Source organism: Chiloscyllium plagiosum, chromosome 2, assembly GCF_004010195.1.
Source record: "Chiloscyllium plagiosum isolate BGI_BamShark_2017 chromosome 2, ASM401019v2, whole genome shotgun sequence".
NCBI classification, from domain to species: domain Eukaryota; kingdom Metazoa; phylum Chordata; class Chondrichthyes; order Orectolobiformes; family Hemiscylliidae; genus Chiloscyllium; species Chiloscyllium plagiosum.
The window spans coordinates 34,479,521-34,500,819 of record NC_057711.1 but is presented as its reverse complement, the minus strand read 5'-3'; the positions used below and the strand labels follow the sequence as shown (position 1 = coordinate 34,500,819).

At 38.9% G+C, this 21,299-nt stretch overlaps 1 protein-coding gene across 1 annotated transcript in view; it reads right to left on the bottom strand.

The window, feature by feature from the left end:
* The window catches only part of LOC122556187 (ceramide transfer protein), a 79,146-nt gene that overhangs the window by 39,862 nt on the left and 17,985 nt on the right, over window positions 1–21,299 (bottom strand). Inside the window, exons 3-5 of the mRNA XM_043702720.1 lie at window positions 13,223–13,330; window positions 10,737–10,772; window positions 38–176 (exon numbers count right to left, since the gene is read on the bottom strand). Coding sequence (XP_043558655.1) covers window positions 38–176; window positions 10,737–10,772; window positions 13,223–13,330 — 283 coding nt within the window. The remainder of the gene's footprint in view (window positions 1–37; window positions 177–10,736; window positions 10,773–13,222; window positions 13,331–21,299) is intronic.

Here is a 21,299-nt window from a genome sequence, read left to right as displayed (position 1 = left end):
GTTCAAAAATCCCATGCATAAGAAAATATGAATGCACCTTTATCTCTCTGGAGCTCATCTTTAGAGACAGCATCCGCACAAGCGTCAAAGTACTTCTGTAGTGTATCAACTTGTCTGCATAGGATATCACGAAAGGTTTCCATTTCAGCGAGTTTTTCACGTAAGCTATGGCCTTTCTGAAATCAGAAAACAAGTTATTTATGACTCCTGTAGAAATGTGAAGTTTATTATATGTCCTGAGCTTCTACAAATAAATGGTAAAAGAACTACAACAGATAACATAATTAAATTTACTGCAGTCAATTGGAGATGCTGACAGACATAGCAAATAGCTATTGCAATACCAGTAATGACTAGCTGGTACATTGTGCATCTTTAGCAAGCATTTGGGCTCCACCTCAGATTTTTGTCCATATACAAATAAGAATACTAAGGCCTTTGGAAACTGTAGCACAGTGATTATGTAACTGGATTTATAACCAGAGGCCTGGACCATGAATCTGTGCACAAATTTAAATCCCAAAACAACAGGTGGGAAATTTAAGTTAAATTAATCTGAGCATAGATTCAGAAGAAAGGAAAGTAGGAGTAAATGGAACGCACAAAATTAGCAAAAGACTTTTGGAAGGCAGAACAAAGGTTGGAAAATAGGCAAAAGGAGCTTAGTTTTATGGTACATACATAAATGCAAGAGTATAGTAGACGAGGCAAATGGGATAACAGAACAGATTGGCACATGGAAATTATGATTTTTTTTTTAAAATAAGTTACTCCAAAAACAACTTCAAGGAGAACAGGAAAAGCACCTTAATTTTCCTGGTTACAATGTTTTCAGATGAGATAGCTTGGGTATAAAAAATTGATTTTGAAAATATACACTGCATGTAAAGAGATATCAGGAAGATCATCAGATGAGGTCGGTTAGATTGAACTAAGGGACAACAAAGTGGCAACAACACAGGTGGGAGCAAACTAATAAACATTTAATTTGAGGGACGTGGAAGAGCAAATTTGCAGCAAATGTGAGACAAAGCATACTACTGGAGAATTCCAAATATTCTAATCAGAACCGGTTATAATCAGTGTAACAAAGTACACAGGACACAACTCCTAAATTACACTCAGGAAAACCAGAGGAGTGATTTTGCAGTCATCACAATCATTAGATTTATCATAGTAATGGTGAAGGAGAAAATAAGAGAAAAGGTATCAAAATGAGCAAAAGCAATTTCGGTATTTGAAGTGAAATTCACGCCAAAGCAATAGGAGGCATTTAAGTTTATGTAAACTTGTTCCCACAGAAAACTTATGGAACACAAATCCAGAGCTCCCTGGAAGATAAGCCATATAGATGCTAAATATGGTAAAAAGGGAAGCTTAAGTCAAGTGTGAAGATTAGATTCCCTACAGTATGGCAGCAAACCATTTGGCCGAACAAGTCCACACCGACACTCTGAAGAGTAACCCATTGTTTATCCCTTACTAATGCACCTAACACTGTGGGCAATTTAGCATGGCCAATTCGCCTGATCTGCACATATTTGGATCGTGGGAGGAAACCGGAGCACCCGGAGGAAATCCACGCAGACACGGGAAGAATGTGCAAACTCCACACAGATAGATGCCGGGAGTGGAATCAAATCCAGGTCCCTGCCACTGTGAGGTAGCAGTGCTAACCACTGAGCCACTGGTTAACACTGTGCCCTTCAGCTTAACACTGAAAACCTGGAGTACAGAAACTGAATAGAGAAATTAAAAGGAGAATTAAGAAAGCAAAGGCAGGACACAAACAAGCCAAATAAAATCAAGAAAAATTCAATTTTTTTTAAATCAGAGAGCAAGCAAGCATGACACATAGGCAGAGTAGGCTGTTTGGCCCAGTGAGTCTGCAGCATCATTCAAGATCATGTCTGACCTGATAATCTTTAACTGTTTTCCTTCCTTTTCCAGTGACCCTTTTTCTCCTTACTGATTAAAAGTTTAATGTGAAAGTCTTCAGGAAAAAATTCCATATAATCACAACCATATATTCCGGATAGGGGAACAACCTCTCAGCATCTATCTTGTCAAGTCCTCGAAGAATCTTGTGTTTCAATGAAGTTATTTCTCATTCTTCTAATTTAAATGAGCTCTACAACCTAAGCTCCTATGAAAATCCCTCCATACCCAAAAAAAAATCAACCTGGTGAACACTCTCTGGATTGCCTCTAATATCTTCCCACAGACAAGGTGACAAAAACTCATTCCAGCTGTACTCTAATTAGTGCCTTGTATAGTTTTAGCAAGATTGCTATATTTTCATATTGTAATCCCTTTGAAGTAACTGTCAATATTCCATTTACTGATGCTATGACTTGGACTTTTATTTTAGCTTATGATTTATTTGAGGTTTCCCAATTCACTCTTCTGTAGCTTCCTGCAGTCTGTCTCCATTTAACAAATATTCAGCTCTATTCTTCCTGCCAAACTGACAAATTAGATATCATCTGCAAAGTTCTTGCTCACTCTTGTCATCCTTACTACTTGCCTTCCATCTACTTTTATGTCATCTGCAAACTTGGCAACAGTACATTCACTTTCCACATCCATGTCTTTAATAAATTTTGCAAATAATTGTGACCCTGGCACTGTTCCCTGCGGCACACCATGAATAACAATCATTCTGAAAATGACTCCGTATCTCAACATTCTATTTCTTAGCTCATTCTCTATTCATACTACAAAACCATGGGTTCTTAATAAGTAGCCATTTGTGCGATACCTTACTGAACATCCTTTGAAAATTCATAAATATAACATGCACTGTTCCCCATTTCATTAATCCTTGCTGGTTACATCCTCAGAGAATGCTAATAAATTTGTCAGGCATGATTTTTGTCTTCATGCGCTTTTTGACTCTGCTTGATTAGATTATTTATTTTTAAATGCTCTATTAGTCGCTTTACAATAGTGCAACTTTCTTCTAGTGACAGATGTTAAGTGATCTATATGCACTTATTTTTGTTTCCCTCCATTTTAGAATAAGGGTGGCACTGGAAGTTTTCCAATCCACTGAGTTTTCCCAAACTTTAAAAATTACAATCATTGATTAGTACAGCTTGAAACAGAACTTTCAGTCCAACTAGCCCACGTCTCCCATGCTCCCAAACCAAACTCGTCCCACTTGCCTGCGATGGTCCGTATCTCTGAACCTTTCCGACTCATGTACTTTTCCAAATGTCTTTTAAATGTTGTAACAATACCTGCATCGACCACTTCCTCTGGCAGTTCATTCCACATAAGAACCACTGTGTAAAAAAAAAGGTTGCCCCTCATGTCCTTTTCAAAGCTTTCTTCTCTCATTAAAAATATGTCCTCATCCACCCTAGGGAAAAGACCTTTGTGATTCACCTAATCTATGCCACTCATGATTTTATAAACCTCTACGGTCACATCTCAACCTCTTGTGCTCCAGTGAACTAAGTCCCAGCCTATCTTTATAACTCAAACCTTCCATACTGGCAGCATCCTGATAAATCTTTTCTGAACCCTCTCCAACTTAATAATATCTTTGCAGAAGAGGGTGACCAGAACCGTACATAGTGCTCCAGAAGAGGTCCCACGGATGTCCTGTTCCACATCAACATGACATCCCAACTCCTATATTCAGAGGTGTGAGCAATGAAGGAAAGTGTGCTAAATGCTTTCTGAACCACCCTGTCGAGATGTGACAAATTTCAAAGAATTATGTACCTGAACCCAGAGGTCTCTGTTTTCCAACATTATTCTATCATTAATTGTACAAGTTCTGTCCTTGTTTATTTCACCTAAATGCAATTCCTCATATTTATGCCAATTAAATTCTGTCTGCCACTCTTCAGACCATTGATCCAATCAATCAAGATCACTGAAACTCACTTGTTCCCTTCCAACCTTTTATACTTTTATATCTTTAAAGCTGATATTTCTTACTCTTCCCGATCCAATTGACCAGGCTCCAGAACATTCCAAAAAACCAATTGAGATCACATCCCTCTTATTACAACCTATCCATGGTTACCCGCATGTGTGCCTATATTCAATGGTTTAGTTTTAAACTTGAGACACGGCAGGCCTTAACGGCCATCACTTGCACGTGCGCTGCTCTTCGATTACTACCAGTTCATGAACTACTTCTGCAGCTACCACCTTAAATAACATGGGGCACAACCCATGATTAGGTTGAGTGAAATTGTTGACCTTTAAGAAGCCAATTAAGGATCCAAAAAAATAATATTTGTGGAGACAGCACACACTATACTAAATTTTTGGGATATTACTCGTGTCTTCCACCGTGAAGACTGATGTGAAGTAACTATTCAGTTCCTCAGTCATTTCCTTGTTCACCACTACCATCTTGCCAAGGTCATTTTCCAGCAGCCCAATGTCCACTTTTGCCCTTTATACATCTAAAGAAACTCTTAAAGTCTTCATTTATATTACTGGCTAGCTAAGCCTAATTTAATCTTCTCCCTCATTTTTGTTTTGTCACCCTCTGTTGGCCTGCATAAGTTTCCCAATCCTCAGGTTTCCCACTGCCCTTCGCCATATTATATGCTTTCACTTTTGTTTTTATGCTATCCCTGACTTTCCTAGTCAGCCACGGTCATCTCATCCTCCCTGTACCATGTTTCTTTTTCCTTGGGATGAATCGGTGTCTCCTGAATTACTTGCAGAAACTCCTGCTATTATTGTTCCACTGTCTTTCCTGCTAGTCTCCTCTGTAGTTGCCTTTATTCAGCTGTATATAGTTACCTCTGATTCTATACTCTCCCTTTCAAACTGCAAAGTAAATTCAATCATTATGACCACTGCTTCCTAAGGGTTCCTTCACCTAAGCTCCCGTATCAAGTCAGCCTCATTGCACAACACTAAATCAGTATTGCCTGTTCCCTAATGGGCTCCACCACAAGATGAAGAGCTAATGCTCAAAACTTCACTTGCCTGCTCCTCGGATGCTGCCTGACCAGCTGTGCTTTTCCAACGCCACACTTTTTGACTCTGATCGCCAGCATCTGCAGTCCTCACTTTCTCCATGACAAGCTGTGCCAAAAAGCCATCTTGCAGACATTCCACAAATGCTTTTTCTTGCAATCCACAACTTGCACCATTGTACCTAACTGAAACAGAACCACTCATTTCGGGGCTTTGCTGACATATTAGGTGTAGCACTAAGATACCTTGGCACCAGATGTTCCTGTCAAAATGCACTCCACTTAAGTACTATCTAATATGTTCCTGATTTTGGTTATTTCAAGTGGTCTTCTCTAGATAATTAAGTTGGACTGTTGGAGAGGCTCTAAAGTTTGGGAGAAAGTTGGAAGAACACGCTTAATAGAAGCCACCAGGTTTAATATTTAGATCAGGCATCCTCAAGGATAAAATATTCATGGCTGCTTAAGAGGGATTGTACATCTGATGGAAGAAAAATGTCACCAGTAAACACCTAACTGGGGATACCTTGGCTCACAGGTATCGCTGTAGAATTCAGTACGAGAAAGGTGCAACTTGGCTGTAAACAAAATGGATTCTTACAACCCTCCTGTGGAATTGACCCAGACATCCAATAAAATTCCAAAGTATAATCTTTGTCTCAGGACTTTTGTTTGAACCCTGGCATCAAATCCAAGGGAAAGGTCAAATTGATCAAACAATATCAAGGGATCGTGCATACCAGTTGCTTAGTAAAAAATGTCTGACCCAAGCAGAAGCTGTCAGAGCACGGTGGCACAGTGGTTAGCACTGCTGCCTTACAGCGCCAGAGACCCGGGTTCAATTCCCGGCTCAGGCGACTGACTGTGTGGAGTTTGCACATTCTCCCCGTGGGTTTCCTCCGGGTGCTCCGGTTTCCTCCCACAGTCCAAAGATGTGCACGTCAGGTGAATTGGCCATGCTAAATTGCTCGTGTTAGGTAAAGGGGTAAATGTACAGGAATGGGTGGGTTTACTCTTCGGCGGGTCAGTGTGGACTTGTTGGGCCGAAGGGCCTGTTTCCACACTAAGTAATCTAATCTAATCTAATCTAATCTAATCAGTCCTGGCCACATCACAGTCTTTTCAGGTAACCCAAGTGCAAACAATAAAACGTGGCTTGCTAGTATCTACAGTTCATATAGTCACAGATGTACAGCATGGAAACAGACCCTTCGGTCCAACTCGTCCATTCCAATCAGATATCTTAAATTAATCTAGTCCCATTTTCAGCATTTGGCCCATATCCATCTAAACCCTTCCTATTCATAACTCCATCCAGATGCCTTTTAAAATGTTGTTATTGCACCAGCTTGGTACAATTGTACTTGCTCTGGCAGCTCATTCCATACACATCTCATCTCTGATTTAAAAGGGACCTAAGGGGCAAATTTTTCAATCTTTCCCCTCTCACCCTAAACCTATGCCCTCTAATTCTGCACTCCCCCACTTAAAAATACCTTATCTTTTTACCCTATCTACGGTCATGATTTTAGAAATCTCTAAAAGGTCCCTCCTCAACCTCTGACATTTCCAGGAAAAACAGCGCCAGCCTACAAAGCCTCTCCCACTTGCTCAAACCCTCCAACCATAGCAGTCTTTTTTTAAAAAAAAATCAATTCCACGTGTATACTGCAGACTTATCTGGTTGACACTTCAGATTACCAAATTGAGTTTCAAAAACCTATTGCTCTTGATGGGGAAGATGATTGGAAAATTGGCTAGTTATTGGTGAAGGCCAGTCTTGGAGAATAAATCCAGATTTAATCTCTCAGATTTACGTTACTACTCAACAAAATCTTATTTAATGGGTTGACAGGTTCTCTCCCCACTTTTTGCTTGCCTTATGAAGGTAATTTTTCCCTGCCTTCCTCTAAAGCAAAAAGAACCAGAATTGGACTTTCCCACAAATTAATTACAATTGTTACACATGAAAAGACTCATGCCACACAAATGGAAAAAGAACCACCTGGTCCCTTGAATCTTGAGTACCTTAACACTCCATTATATCATTTTGGAATTTCTGCTTGACCATCATTCCAAACCATCACTGAAGTTTTTTCATAATACATTACTAAACTTACATCCCTCTCCTTTCAATGATTGCCCTAGTCTTACTAAAAAACAAGTTTGTACTACAGAAAGCTAAAAATACATAATCCTTAGGTTTAAAGGGAAGTTTACTAATGAGAGCAACAGGTGTACAAGAAATACCCATTGCAATTTAAGCTTGTATACAGCTGTATTCTTTTGGTGTAATAGTTTCTAGAACCAACAAAAGGATGCTCAACAGTAATGGCTTTGAGGCAGCTTGCATGTCCTTTATGAATGTAAATGGTCTGAGCTGGCCATGGACTGAGTTGCTCTCTGATTTTTGATATTTTTTAAAAACAGCATTAAAAGTAACATTCAATGTTTTTGATTTGAAGTTCAATATCCCGATACAAAACTTCCATCCCAGACTGACTTTGAATTCTGATTTAGCGATGGCAATGAAGCCATGTGGTCCATTATGTCAGTGCCATTTAAAGAGTTTCCCAGCCTAAACCCACCTGGCAATCTTAGTGATTTTGGTGTATGAAAAGGACGAGCGCTTTCTACTCACCTCATGCCACTCACCTGCAATTTCCTGTAGCTCAGCAAACTTTATTCTCTTAATAACTCTTTAGTAGCCTTTAATAACCAACATCCTTCCAAGTAGCGAACTGCAAATCCTAATCCCTCACTGTGTTTAAATACAATTGTTCGTACTCATGCCACGATTACTTGTTCTGTCAATCATCTTAAGTGGGTGTTCTCTGGTTCTCTATCCAGGATATTTTTATCTCTGCTTTTGCACATTCCTTGAAGGTTGTTGGGAACATGCAGTTAGTTGATCAAGTGACGACTGTTCAAAGGGAGGCTGCTTGTCTGCAAAGTAACAAGTGCCTTAATTCTTCCCTCTTACAAGTAGACTTGGCTGGCAATGCTGGTTGTTGGGAACAAAGGTGTGAACCCCGAGGAATGAAGAATCACTTTACACTGGTTACAGAAAAATTGAATGTTTACTTAATGGACAGTGTAAAGTATACCCCTCATGCATCTTCAGTTATATGAAAAGGATGCATGTTCTCTTGTAAGGCAATAAAACATGAGACTAGAAGTAGGCCATTCAGCCCATGATTCTGCTCTGCCATTTGATCCCATAATCGTCAATGCTACTTTCCTGCCTTATCGACACAATCTTGATTCCCTTACTGATGTCAAATCTGTTTGTTTCAGCTGTGAATATATTTACTGGCTCAGCCTTGACAGCCCTCTGCATAAAAGCATTCCAAAGAATAACTACCTTTGAGAGAAAAATTTTCCTTCTCATCAGATTTTGTTCTATGATCCCAGAGTTTCCTATGAGGAGAAATAATCTTTCTACATCTACCCCATCAAGCCCTCCAAGAATCTTCTGCATTTCAAAATTGATATCTAAAATTTAAGTTGCCAACTAGGATATGATGTAGGTTCAATTGTACTTTTAGTATTTTTTTGCATAAAAGTATTAAAACATGAAATCATCTCCTGCCATACTTTTGGCTAATTGGCAGTCCAAATTTACTTTGCATAATTATTGATCATTATGGATTTTATCGCAATGTCAACCGGGACTGCACACAGTTCTCAAGCTGTGCTTAACGAGTGCTGTATAGATTTCTAGCAAACCTACATCTTTTATCATTTATTCTGTCATGGGATGCAGGCAGTACTGGCAAGGCCAGCCTTTTGTTGCTCATCCCTAATTACCCTTGAATTGAGTGGCTTGTTACGCCATTTCTAAAGACTTAAGAATCAACCACTTGTGTGAACCTGGCATTAAATGCTGGCTTGACCAGTTAAGAACAGTAGATTTCCTTCCCTAAGGGACATGAATGAACTAGATAGATTTTTATCACTATTGATGCAGTTTCATGGCACCATTACTAATTTTCAATTCCAGATTTAACTGAGTTTAAATTCCACCAACTGCTATGATGAGGTCTAAATCCATGTACACAGATCGTTAGCCTGGCTCCTGATTGCTAATCCAGTTGCATTAACAATGTGTCATCTTCTCCCCTATTGGGCTAATAAAAGGAAATATACTATTTGCTGCCATTTTTTAAGTATCAATGATAATAAAATCCCAATGTTCTTAGTAATTTAGTTTCATCCCATTTGTTCTGCATTTACTCATCTCACTTCCCAAAATGCATTACTTACTGCCTCTCTGATTCGGTTGTGTTTTCTTTTTCTTTGCTTAACTGATTAGACTATGAAACTCTTCCTGCAGGATCAAACTTTCTTCTTTACTGTTAAGTTGATGGGTATTTTTGCAAGGCTGACATCAATGGAGGCTCTCCTGGCTCAGTACCCGCTGCCTTACTTCATGGCACTAACATTAATAGCTCAAACTCAAATGCAAGGAGGCATGATAATGTTTGCAGATGGTTGAAAAATTTGGTGTGCATTTAGGAATCAGAGGTACAGCACAGAAACAGACCCTTCAGTCCAACTCGTCCACGCCAACCAGACATCCCAAATTAATCTAGCCCCATTTGACAGCACTTGGCCCATATCACTCGAAATCTTTTCTATTCATAAGATATCTGGATGGCTATATAAATAGAAAGGTCACCCCTCACCCTCCTATGCTCCAGTGAGAAAGGTTCCAGCCAATACAGCCTTTGTACTCAGTTCTTCCATGCCCTGCAACATTCTGATAAATGCCTTCTAAACTTTCCCCAGCTTAATAATATCCTTCCTGTAGCTGAGACACCAGAACTGGATACAGTATTCCAACATGAGGAAATATCAATTTGAAACTTTATCTGTTACTCATTCCACAGATATTCCCTCACCTGTTGAGTATTCCCAGCAATTTGTTTTTAATCTCAAATTCCAGGGTCTACAGTATTGTGACTTCTTAGAATCTTTACCACTGGCACAGATAAACATCCCTAACGAAAAGCTACCACTCTTTCATTTCCCCTTAGTTTAAGAGACCATCCAATTTTTCTCTTTGCATTCATTTGTAACAATAAAATTCTTGTAAAATCTGTACTCCAAATATAGTATTCATTTCTCTGGATTGTCAAGCTGCCTCTATTGTGCTACTTACCAGAATCTACTGTCCCTCATTAAACTGTATATTCTAAGCATTTTGCATCATTGAAGACTTTTTAAAAATTCTGTTGCTCCACACTGTGCAATCCAGTTTAAATAAAGTCACTTTGTATACATGGTACTGTTCACAGGAGTTGGGTATGCACCAATCAAAACTGCCAGCACTGCTTATCACAAAGATAGGTTTCATTCAGATAAATTACACCCAAGCCACAGTTGCTCCAACAGCTCAAATAGATACATTTGATAAGCATTATGTACAATAGATCATGATATCCTTTCAATACAACATTTTTAGGTACACACCCAAAATAATATAATTGCATTGTCTCCTACCCTTACCTTTAGTCATAATTTGTCGAGGTACTTATAATACCTATTTTTTTTAATGATCTTTGAACTTCAAAATTAAAATAGTAACTTAGTTAATGCAGTCTGAAGTAGCCCCAAATCATAAGTGATTTAATTCCTTTACATTTCTGCAATTAATCATACAAATATTATTTTGCATAAAGTTCAGCTTAGTTGGAACTTCACTTTGTTGAAAGCATTAGGGATCAACTATAGTCACCCAACGATGCATTTTGCTTATGTGCAAAATTTAAGCTTTCCTACCTGTTGGTTGAGATCTTGGACTGGCCCAACGGAAGTCTGTGATAACAAATGAAGTTCTGTATAGTTTTTCATCTATAGCCAACAGTTTACAAGTTTCTATTACCTCTGGGAATTTTCAACACTGAGATGCATTTTTTTGCCGATAGCAGCTATGCAAAAGTACACAAAAGAAAATTTGAGTGAATGGGTTCACATTCAAGCCTCAGTATCTGAGAATTAGTTTAATTTCAAGAAGCTGATTTCGTCCATGCTATGATACAACTTAAGGTCTCCACCCAAAGCAAAGCACACTGAAAACTGTTTAATCTGCAGAAAGAGTTTTCCACAGCAAGAGGGAGGATAAAATTATTAATTAATTAAGCTTCTACCCATCCTTAAAGATGACTCAACTATTTTTAAAAACATTTGAATTATAGCATCTGACTTTGGTTTCAATCTGAAGCCTTTAAAATGTAGAACCCCTCCCCCTAACCCTGTTTAGATTTATTTAAAAAATTATCCAATCATTGAAGTTAGGATTGGACAGTTCCACAGAACAGAAGATCAGCAATCTGTTTTACAGTGCCCAATTTTCTCTACTGTTGAACATTATGATTATAATAGAGTCAAGTGTGGTGCTGGAAAAGCACAGGTCAGGCAGCATCCCAGGAACAGGAAAATCGATGTTTCAGGCATAAGACTCTCATCAGGAATGTGTTGGGAAGGGTGGGGTTCAAGGGTGGCGTTGCGGGAAGTGGAGATACGCTGGAGGGCATCAACCACCACGTGGGAAGGGAAATTGAATCTTGGAAGAAGGTGGCCATCTGGCATTTTCTAAGATGGAATTGCTCATCCTGGGAACAGATGAAGCGATTATAGAACAAGCTGGGTTTTATTCACAGTTTACGATCTTCTCCATGCAAAAACTTCACATACACTCTCCCCATTTATTACGCAATGTCACACATCACACAGATTATACTAAGGTCATCAAAACTACTGTACACATTTTCTAAACTAGATACCTTTGTGATGAAAGATCACTAAGTGGATACATATTTATAGCTCGGCCTTTTGGGAAAGGCTTCGCAAGTGAAAGACTGACTAAAGCAAGGAAAGACTAGCTTTTTTTCCCACAAATGCAACAACTGTTTGCATGAAATCACAGTCTATGGTTACAGATAATGGTCACATGACCGTGTTTGGGCAACAAATAACGCTGTTGGATTTGAATACCGTTACAGAGATAACTTGTCTAGAGCAATAACCTTTTCGTCCCTCCTCTCTTTTTTTCAGAAATCTCTTTCATCCACGTGTGAGGGATGAAAACTTACTGGAAGGTGTCATCACCCCAGATGGAGAATTCCTAAAGGGGAAGTCAAAAACCTATATTGCGCTCTCTAGGAAAATAAAGTCAGCCAACAACAATGGATTCAAAAGACACCCGAACGCCAACAGTTGTATGAAGAGCGATTTTCACTACAGATTAACATTGGCATAGTTTGTGAATAATTATTTTTCCCAAATTTAACTGTTGTTTGGTCAATGTAGTTTTAAGGTAATACTATGCAGAGCTGCATGTACACGTAAGCATCTACACGTTTATATGTGCATGAGGGTGTGCGTGCAGTTTCTCAAGAAGGGTAGCTGTAAAGTAATAAGTTTTATTTGCAGTAAACTTGTTCTTTTATTTGTATTAAAAAAAATCTGACTGTTTTGTCTCTGACTCAGAGTTTTATACAGTCGGATATATAAAATTGGAAATATCATCTCTTTGTCAATCCAAACGTTTTTCTGACCAGTGTCAGAGAAGGAGTCACATTCACCACCCCCAACTTCTGACATTACAAATCGAAGCATTCAGTGCTCAATTCCACTCCTGAGCACCATTACTTATAATACGTTGTGCTCATGGATTATTGATAACAACAGTATCAAATTATGATAAGGATCATTAAAAAGCCTGAGGAGAAATAATTTTGGCAGCAGTGTTGCCCAAGTAGATAGATTTATTTCAGGTCATAGTCACAATGACTGAAGTACAATTTATTGTATCATAACTGGACTCTCACCCTCTCTCTCACCTCAAAAGATTAGTATATACCAACAAAACTACCATATTCTGCTAAACAGCAAAAGCAGAGATTTGAATATACTATACAAGTCTGATCTGAAAATACAAATTATTCACTCCCTTCCATCCCTTCCAAAGTGAAGGTGTAATTTTCATGGTCAGCAACCCTACCACAGGCACAATGACATTTTGCGATCTAGAACTATAGAGTGACTGAAATTTCCCTTCAACGAGGAACAACTTCATTCTGGTTTTAGCCAAGACTTGAATGCTTTTCTATGTTAACCAATGCTATATTTGAAATTAATTTCTCAAAATTTGGAATACTGAATTCCTCCTTTTGTCTCACAGCAATAGATTATACAAAAGAAACATATCAACATTAGGTGGAATGGGGGAATATTCAATAAATAAAAATGACAACATTCGTTACCTTAAATGATGAGGTGGACGTGGCAGAATAACCACTTGCTGCAGACGTGAGAGAAAGCATGGAGCCATGACGCCGAAGACTTGATTCTGACCCATAGCCTGATTCTGCCTATTAAAAAAATGATATTTTAAAACAAAAAATTAGGCAAGGATGCATGAATAATAGAGTACATACTTCATATTTCTCATCTAATACATGCATTACTTGTCAAAGTATTTATTGAAGACACATGTGGTTTGATTAAAATGTGTAAAGAATTGAAACATTGTATCACAGCTCACCATTTTCCTATCCTCCTCAGTTTTAGTTTGAATCCTACTCTAATAAACTCAACATGTGTTGGGGTGTGTGTGCATGCATTCAAAGACATGGATCTCCATTGTAACTAAAGAATGAAAATCCTAGCCAAACTTTCCAGAAGTGACTTAGACCAGGAACCATGTTATTTTTTCCCCCTCCTAGCCACAGGCAGAAAGTCGTCAAATATGATCACGTAAATGAGGTCAGCTGGTTCAGCACAGACTTATCAGTACTATATGATACAATACCATGCAATGCAACAATGTCAAATAATCTCCAAGTAGTTTTTGGTGATGTTTTAGAAGCTTTCCAGGGTTGCTGTGACTTGGTTCCAAGGACAAGCAATCCCTGAAAAAGATAGTTCCAGCCTTCCACGTAACCATAACATGTACAACTGTTATTCCTAGTTTTCCAGATTATCATGGAGTAAGACTGCACAGCAGAGCTCCTATATCTACATATTTCCAAATGACTGTTATACAACCTCACTCATTGCATTAATTCCCACAGTAGCTCATACACTATTCATTGCGTAGTTAGAGATCTAATCAAGTTCAACAAAGCAAGTACTGTCTAAAATTCACCACCGAACCTAGTAAAAGGCAAATGAACAGGTGATTCATTTCAAATACAACTTTCATTCTTAAAGTGCCTTTAATGTACTAAGACATCCCGAACTATTTCATCGGAGAAATAACAGGCAAACAGACTCAAGGCCATAAACCCATATCAAAGACAGCCAACTCAGATTTAAAAAGGTAAGCTTTAAAGAGCATTTAAATAGAGAAGTGGGAGCAAGGGAGATTGGAGATTTAGGGAGGGAATTTCAGAACTTATTGCTCAGTAACAATGCACTATTTAATCTTTTTTTCTAATCAACGTGTTTAGAGATGTTACTGCACACCTCTCTCAATCCAGGGGTAGGAACACTACCTCTTCACCACATGAGGGCCCTAACAAAGCATAATTAAAAATGATTGATAACAGGGATGTTTAAGAAACCCAACTCAGTTTTAGTTTGAATCCTATTCTAATAAACTCAACTTAAAGACAGTAAGACAATAAGAGACTAATTGTGAAGGCTGTGAAGCTAAAGGAAATTAGGGATAGATTAGATTAGATAAGATTACTTACAGTGTGGAAACAGGCCCTTCGGCCCAACAAGTCCACACCGCCCCACCGAAGCGCAACCCACCCATACCCGTACATTCACCCCTTACCTAACACTACAGGCAATTTAGCATGGCCAATTCACCTGACCTGCACATCTTTGAACTGTGGGAGGAAAACGGAGCACCCGGAGGAAACCCACGCAGACACAGGGAGAATGTGCAAACTCCACACAGTCAGTCACCTGAGGCGGGAATTGAACCCGGGTCTCTGGCGCTGTGAGGCAGCAGTGCTAACCACTGTGCCACCGTGCCGCCCACGTGATTCATTTCAAATACAACTTTCATTCTTAAAGTAGTAAGACATCCCAAACTATTTCATCGGAGAAATAACGGGCAAACAGACTCAAGGCTATAAACCCATATCAAAGAAAGCCAACTCAGATTTTAAAAAGTAAGCTTTAAAGAGCATTTAAATAGAGAAGTGGGACGGTTAGGCTTAGCTATGGAGGGATTTAAAAACTAACATGGGCATTTTTAAAAACAGCTATAAATGAGCACAAAAGTGATCAGTGAACAGGATTGCATCTAAGGAGAGGGGCAGAGTTTTGGATGATCTCAATTTTAAGAGTTGAATGTGGGAGGTAGGCCAGGAGTATGCTGGAACAGTCAGAAGTTAAGAGGTTAAAAAAAATAAAAATTTTCCACAGTAGGTGGACTGAGGTATTGTTTCTTATCTCTCAGATAAATTGTTTTGAACACTCTTTTGAAAGGGGCTGAAGCTTTTTTTTAGTAGGCTAACTGAAACAGTTCAAGTGTAGTGCTTAATAATGCTGATGACAACTCTATTCCCTGAATTGATGGAGGTAGTTTTGTGGTCTGGTTCTTTGACATGTCCATTGGGATGCCATGGCACCATGAAAGACGGTCAGAGATAGAAATGCATCTAGAGTATGCATTCAGGCCAGAGAAAGCTACCTAAAGAGAAGCTTTCTTGTATCAAAATGACACTCTGCATTTCACCCATACTTTGGGTATCTGTCACGCGATGAGAAAATCAACGAAGTCTCGTCAATACTTAAAGCTAGCAAGACTCTTGAGAACACTTTCAGATTTGATGAACCTTCAGAATGCAGAGACACAAATGCAAAGATCAAGTGAACCAGAAATGTTAATCACAACTAACAAGAATTACTAAACGAGTTATTTAATTAATCATAGATTCAATTTAACCTGAATGAGCAAAAATTACTCAAATGTAGCACAGTGCATCAGTATCAAACAATGCCCAATTCTGAGCTTTGAAAATTTCATGGAATACTTTCTGGTTTCCAATTCCCCCAATACTAGTTATGCAGTTTGCTAATCTTTAAGCAGCATGATCACAGGTGAAGCTGAAGTTACAACTCTATTGTCTGCCTCTACCCAATAAGTAACAATGAACTCCGATTTTAACAAGTCACGGATTCAAACTCCACTCCACAGGTTTGATGACATCTAGATGAACAATGAACTCAATACCGAGTGAGGGCTTCCAGCCAGAAGTAGTTCTGCCTTGATCATGGATGCATCAGGGATAACTCAAGAAATCATGTGCCAGATCAGGTAAATGCAAAAGATCCCATGGCACTATTGAAAAACAACAGGGAATTATTCCTGGTCTCCTTGGTATTTACACCTTAACCAAAAACATCAAAACAAAGTTATTTTATAACTGAAAAAAGTCACGGGGCATTAAAAATAATCTTTGAACACCTGCATTCAAAAATATAGCCCTGCAATCTGCAGTGGTGATGAGAGACTGAGGAGAATGATTGCTTGATTTGACAGTCAAGAATCTTCTAATTATGTCTTCACTTTCTAATTTATAACTGCAAAGATAGACATGTTAGGCAACCAAAATGAGGATTGAAGAGACATGGTAGGGTGCAGTTGTTGGCAGCAAGAGGTCACATACTGAAACCCTCCGAAGTACCACACCTGGAAAAGCTATCATGAATTATGGTTCTAATGAAGAAAGTTCTGAATACTGTGCCAAGCCGTGCAATGTTATTGTGAACAAACTATTTTTCTTCCATTTTTTTTTATCATATGCCAACCTATAGTTAAATAGTACACATTTTGTGAAAAGGTGCAAATCCAGAAAGCTCAACGTTCCCAGAAAAGGTGCAGATTACATGGAGGAAAAATAAGGCACAGTTATAGAAAATTTACATGTTTCAAAAAAATGCCTGTGCATTAGAAAAGAATAAATGCAATAGAAAAAAAATTGAAGATTATGTAAAAATATCCATGTTGATACTGGTAGCTAATCATGGAAATTAAAAGCATTTTCACAAGGTTACCAGCTCAAAAGTCAAGACTGCTGCAACTTCAATTGCTGCATTGTTTGGAAAACAGCCATGATTCGGAGTAGAGCCAAGCAGCAGTCAGCTAGGTTCAGCAAGCTGTACAAGACATTGGTTACTCAGTGTATTGAAGAAATGCATTTCTGAAATACAAATTACAAATCATTTCTTTACTTGCACTTTACCTCCTGCTTTTGAGCAAAAATGGCACATTATATACCATCCACAAAAGGGTGTTTGAATTCACAAAGAATACAAGCTTTAGTTATATATAGCAGTTTAGAAAAATCAGATGTGAGGCAACAAATGTACGAGCACACAAATAATTCCACAGACAACTTATAATGAGACTTGATCAATACAAACTATATCAGAAAAATGCGCAGGGGAAAAAATGCAACATGCAAAGCCCACCCTGTGACTGCAAGATATGCAACTAAAGCAGAGCTGGTCCATGCCACAATCACGACTCTTGGTGTAGGTCATGAGCTGCTCACTGCAAAGCAAGCACAAATTGTAGTAGTGATGGATAGAAGGCTCCTTCCCTCAGTCACACCAGTAAGTCCAGTGCTTCAGGAAATACATCATGAAATGTCAAGGGAGGGAGACGGTTAACAGCAGATCCTTGGCCTTATCAGGAGGAAAGCAGACATTAGATGAAGTGCTGATATTGCTATAAAAATAGCAACTTAATTGTTCAGGTTACCATGCTGAGAGTCTGGATGCTTTTTCAAGAGCTGAAGATCCATGCAAAAACTATACAATATGATTCTCACGGACTAACATTGATGGTGCATTGCAACGATGGCTGCTGTTGCCTTCTACATTCTACCATACGATCCATTACAGCTTCCTTCAATTTCAACATAAAATACTGCAACATGCAGTTAAGCATTTTGTGACGTAAACTTAATTCATCACTGCGTGAAAATGCTATTGGCAGCTATCGCACAGAGCATCGGTTTTCAGTTTCTGCATTAAATGTCTCCAACATAGACAATGAAACCTCACCCCACACTTCTAAACTCTCAACATCCTAAAGTAGGTCAAAACTCCAGCTCAAAACAAAGCACCATGGGAATTAATTTAAACTGACACTTTTAAACAACTTTTTTCTTTGTCCTCTCAAATAACAAATACAATTTACAATTTCCTTAAATGAGTACTTGTGTTTTGAAAAGAACACACCAATGCATAAGATTTGCAGCATTCATTTTGAATATTTATGGGCTGACTTTAGCAAAAAAAAACTGCATTCAGCAACACTGATTTCTCTGCAATCATCTATAGCTTTCATGCAACAATAATGCCGAAATTCATTACTCTCAGAAGCTAGATAAGCTTTCTTCAAAAAAAAAACTCTTAGCAGTTAACTTGAATTGTCACACTTTAATCAGTTACATTGAGTAGATACTATATTCTAACTACATTCCAGGTCATCAATAAATACAATGTTGTAAGGTACAGTTCCTCCAATGACATTTGACCAATGAAGTGCCAATATAGTAATTATAAAAACATGCCACTCCATAAGTGCAGATGCTTCTAACTGCTTATCAAAAAGCCATAACTGCAACTCAAGAATGATGTTTAGATCTCTTCATGTGTCTCTTCATTCAAAAATAAAAATAGCATACTTTGCTCGCATGCATACAGTTTACTAACTTGGCTAACAAAACAAGCTTATCCTAAGTGGATATTTTAATATATTTTTCAGCCTATTGATAAATATACAGCACTATTTTCGCTGGGTGGTTAAGTGGTTTCACTTAAGCATGAGTGAATGTCAAATCATGATCACTATCAATTACAACTTAATAGCAGATACCACTTTACACTCTAACAATAGATCCAAAATTGAGGCAAACCCCTAAACCCACAGACCTGTGGCTTTTCTAATCCACAGAAAGTGCTGACATTAACGGAGATGGTGATGGTCTTATTTTGGGTTGAGCTCGTGAGTCCATACTTCTCCTTTGATGCCTGAGCAAATTCCAGTGGGGCAACCAGTTTTGAGGGTAGCCAGTACAACAGACAGCACTTGCATGTGGGGTTCTGTAACTGCACTGTCAAGACCAAGCAACCACTTGGTCTAGGCAAGGGAGCGAAGCAGTGAGAAGTCACTGATCCTGCAACCCATGAGCCTATATGGGAATAAGAAGTGCAATACCAAGGGAGGAGGACATAAAGGCTAGTTCTCCACGTAAAAGGCAGAAGACATTGGGTGTGGCTTCAAATCCTTGAAAGCAATTGACTTAATTGGCCGACAAGGCACAGAGCATATAGAGCAAAAGTTCATTATGGAGGCTTTAAATCAAGTATTTCTCGTAGATCCACATAATCAAGACAAAAGGGAGAAGAACAGAGATTGCTCTGAAGAAACATATCACTTTACTGAAGGCTACAGTCACATGGAATTCAGGTTTAGTGCAATTTGCTGTCCATTGAGATTGATGGCTAAACCCTTGAAAGGAGCGGGCATGCTGATGGAGAATGATCAAAATCAGACATGTCAATGGGCTGAAAAGTGGCAGACGGAGTTTATTTAGATAAATGTGAGGTGCTGCATTTTGCAAAGGCAAATCAGGGCAGGGCTTAAACACTTAAGGTCTGTGGAGTGTTGCTGAACAAAGAGACCTTGGAGTGCAGGTTCATAGCTCCTTGAAAGTAGAGTCCCAGGTATATAGAATAGTGAAGGAAACATTTGGTACGCCTTCCTTTACTGAACGCAGCATTGAGTATAGCAGTTGAGAGGTCATGTTTCGGCTTTTGGACATTGGTTCGGCCACTTTTGGAATATTGTGTGCAATTCTAGTCTCTCTCCTATTGAAAGGATGTTGTGAAACTTGAAAGGGTTCAGAAAAGATTTACAAGGATGTTGCCAGATTTGAGGTATAGGGAGAGGTTGATTAGGCTAGGGCTGTTTTCACTGGAGCATCAGAGGCTGAGGCGTGACTTTATAGAGGTTTATAAAATCATGAGGGGCATGGATAGGATAAACAGACAAGGTCTTTTTCCTTAGGGTGGGGGAGTCCAGAACTAGAGGGCATAGATTTAGAGTGAGAGGGGTAAGATTTGAAAGGGACCTAAGGGGCAACTTTTGCATGCAGAGAATGGTGTGTGTGTATGGAATGAGCTGTCAGAGAAAGTGGTGGAGGCTGGAAATTACAACATTTAAAAGGCATCTGGATGGGTATATGAATAGGAAGGGTTTGAGGATGTAGGTCAAGTGCTGTCAAATGGGGCTAGATTAAGTTAGGATATTTGGTTGGCATGGACGAGTTGGACCAAAGAGTCTGTTTCTGTGCTGTACATCTCAATGACTCATATGCTGTATTTGGCATCTGATAAATCTGAGAAGTTCATCTTTGTTGTCTCTGCTGTTAAGATCTAAGTGACAGTGATCATAATTTGCCTGTTAACTCATCTTTAAAGTTACGCTCATGCTGGTTTGCTTTACAAGGAGAAGTGAGATTAAATAGTGTCCAACAGTTTTACATTGAAGTCATTCAGCAAATTCGATTCTTTACGGTATATGTAACCCAAGCAGCATAAAGAGTCATTACTATTTCTCTCCACTTGCCATGTGAAATCAAAGAAATTAACTGCTAATTACTTAGTTATTTTCCACTTATTTTTCCTCCACACTTATTCCCTTTAGCCTTTCCATGCCTGAACACTTTAGGAAACTCCTTTAAACAATGGTGTGAATCTTCCACTCTGTGATGAAGTCCCATTTGGTGGAGATTGAGTATCAGGTTGGGAGTGTTGACTTGTCAGATTGGAATCTAAAGGGGACCGGGAGCACGAAGTCTCATGGCATCAGGTCAAATATGTGCAAGGAAATCTCCCTTTGGGAGTATTCTCCATATTGAACACTCGAAGTGATGGTAAGGACATAATGAACTCCTTTTGTCTTTACTATTACCTGAACTTGTATTCTAGTTCCTTCAGATTTAGAACATAGAACATAGAAGAATACAGCGCAGTACAGGCCCTTTGGCCCTCGATGTTGCGCCGATCCACCTAACCTACACTAGCACACTATCCTCCATATGCCTATCCAATGCACGTTTAAATGCCCATAATGAAGGAGAGTCCACCACTGCTACTGGCAGGGCATTCCATGAACTCACGACTCGCTGAGTAAAGAATCTACCCCTAACATCTGTCCTATACCTACCCCCCCCCTTAATTTAAAGCTATGCCCCCTCGTAATAGCTGACTCCATATGTGGAAAAAGGTTCTCATGGTCAACCCTATCTAAACCCCTAATCATCTTGTACACCTCTATCAAGTCACCACTAAACCTTCTTTTCT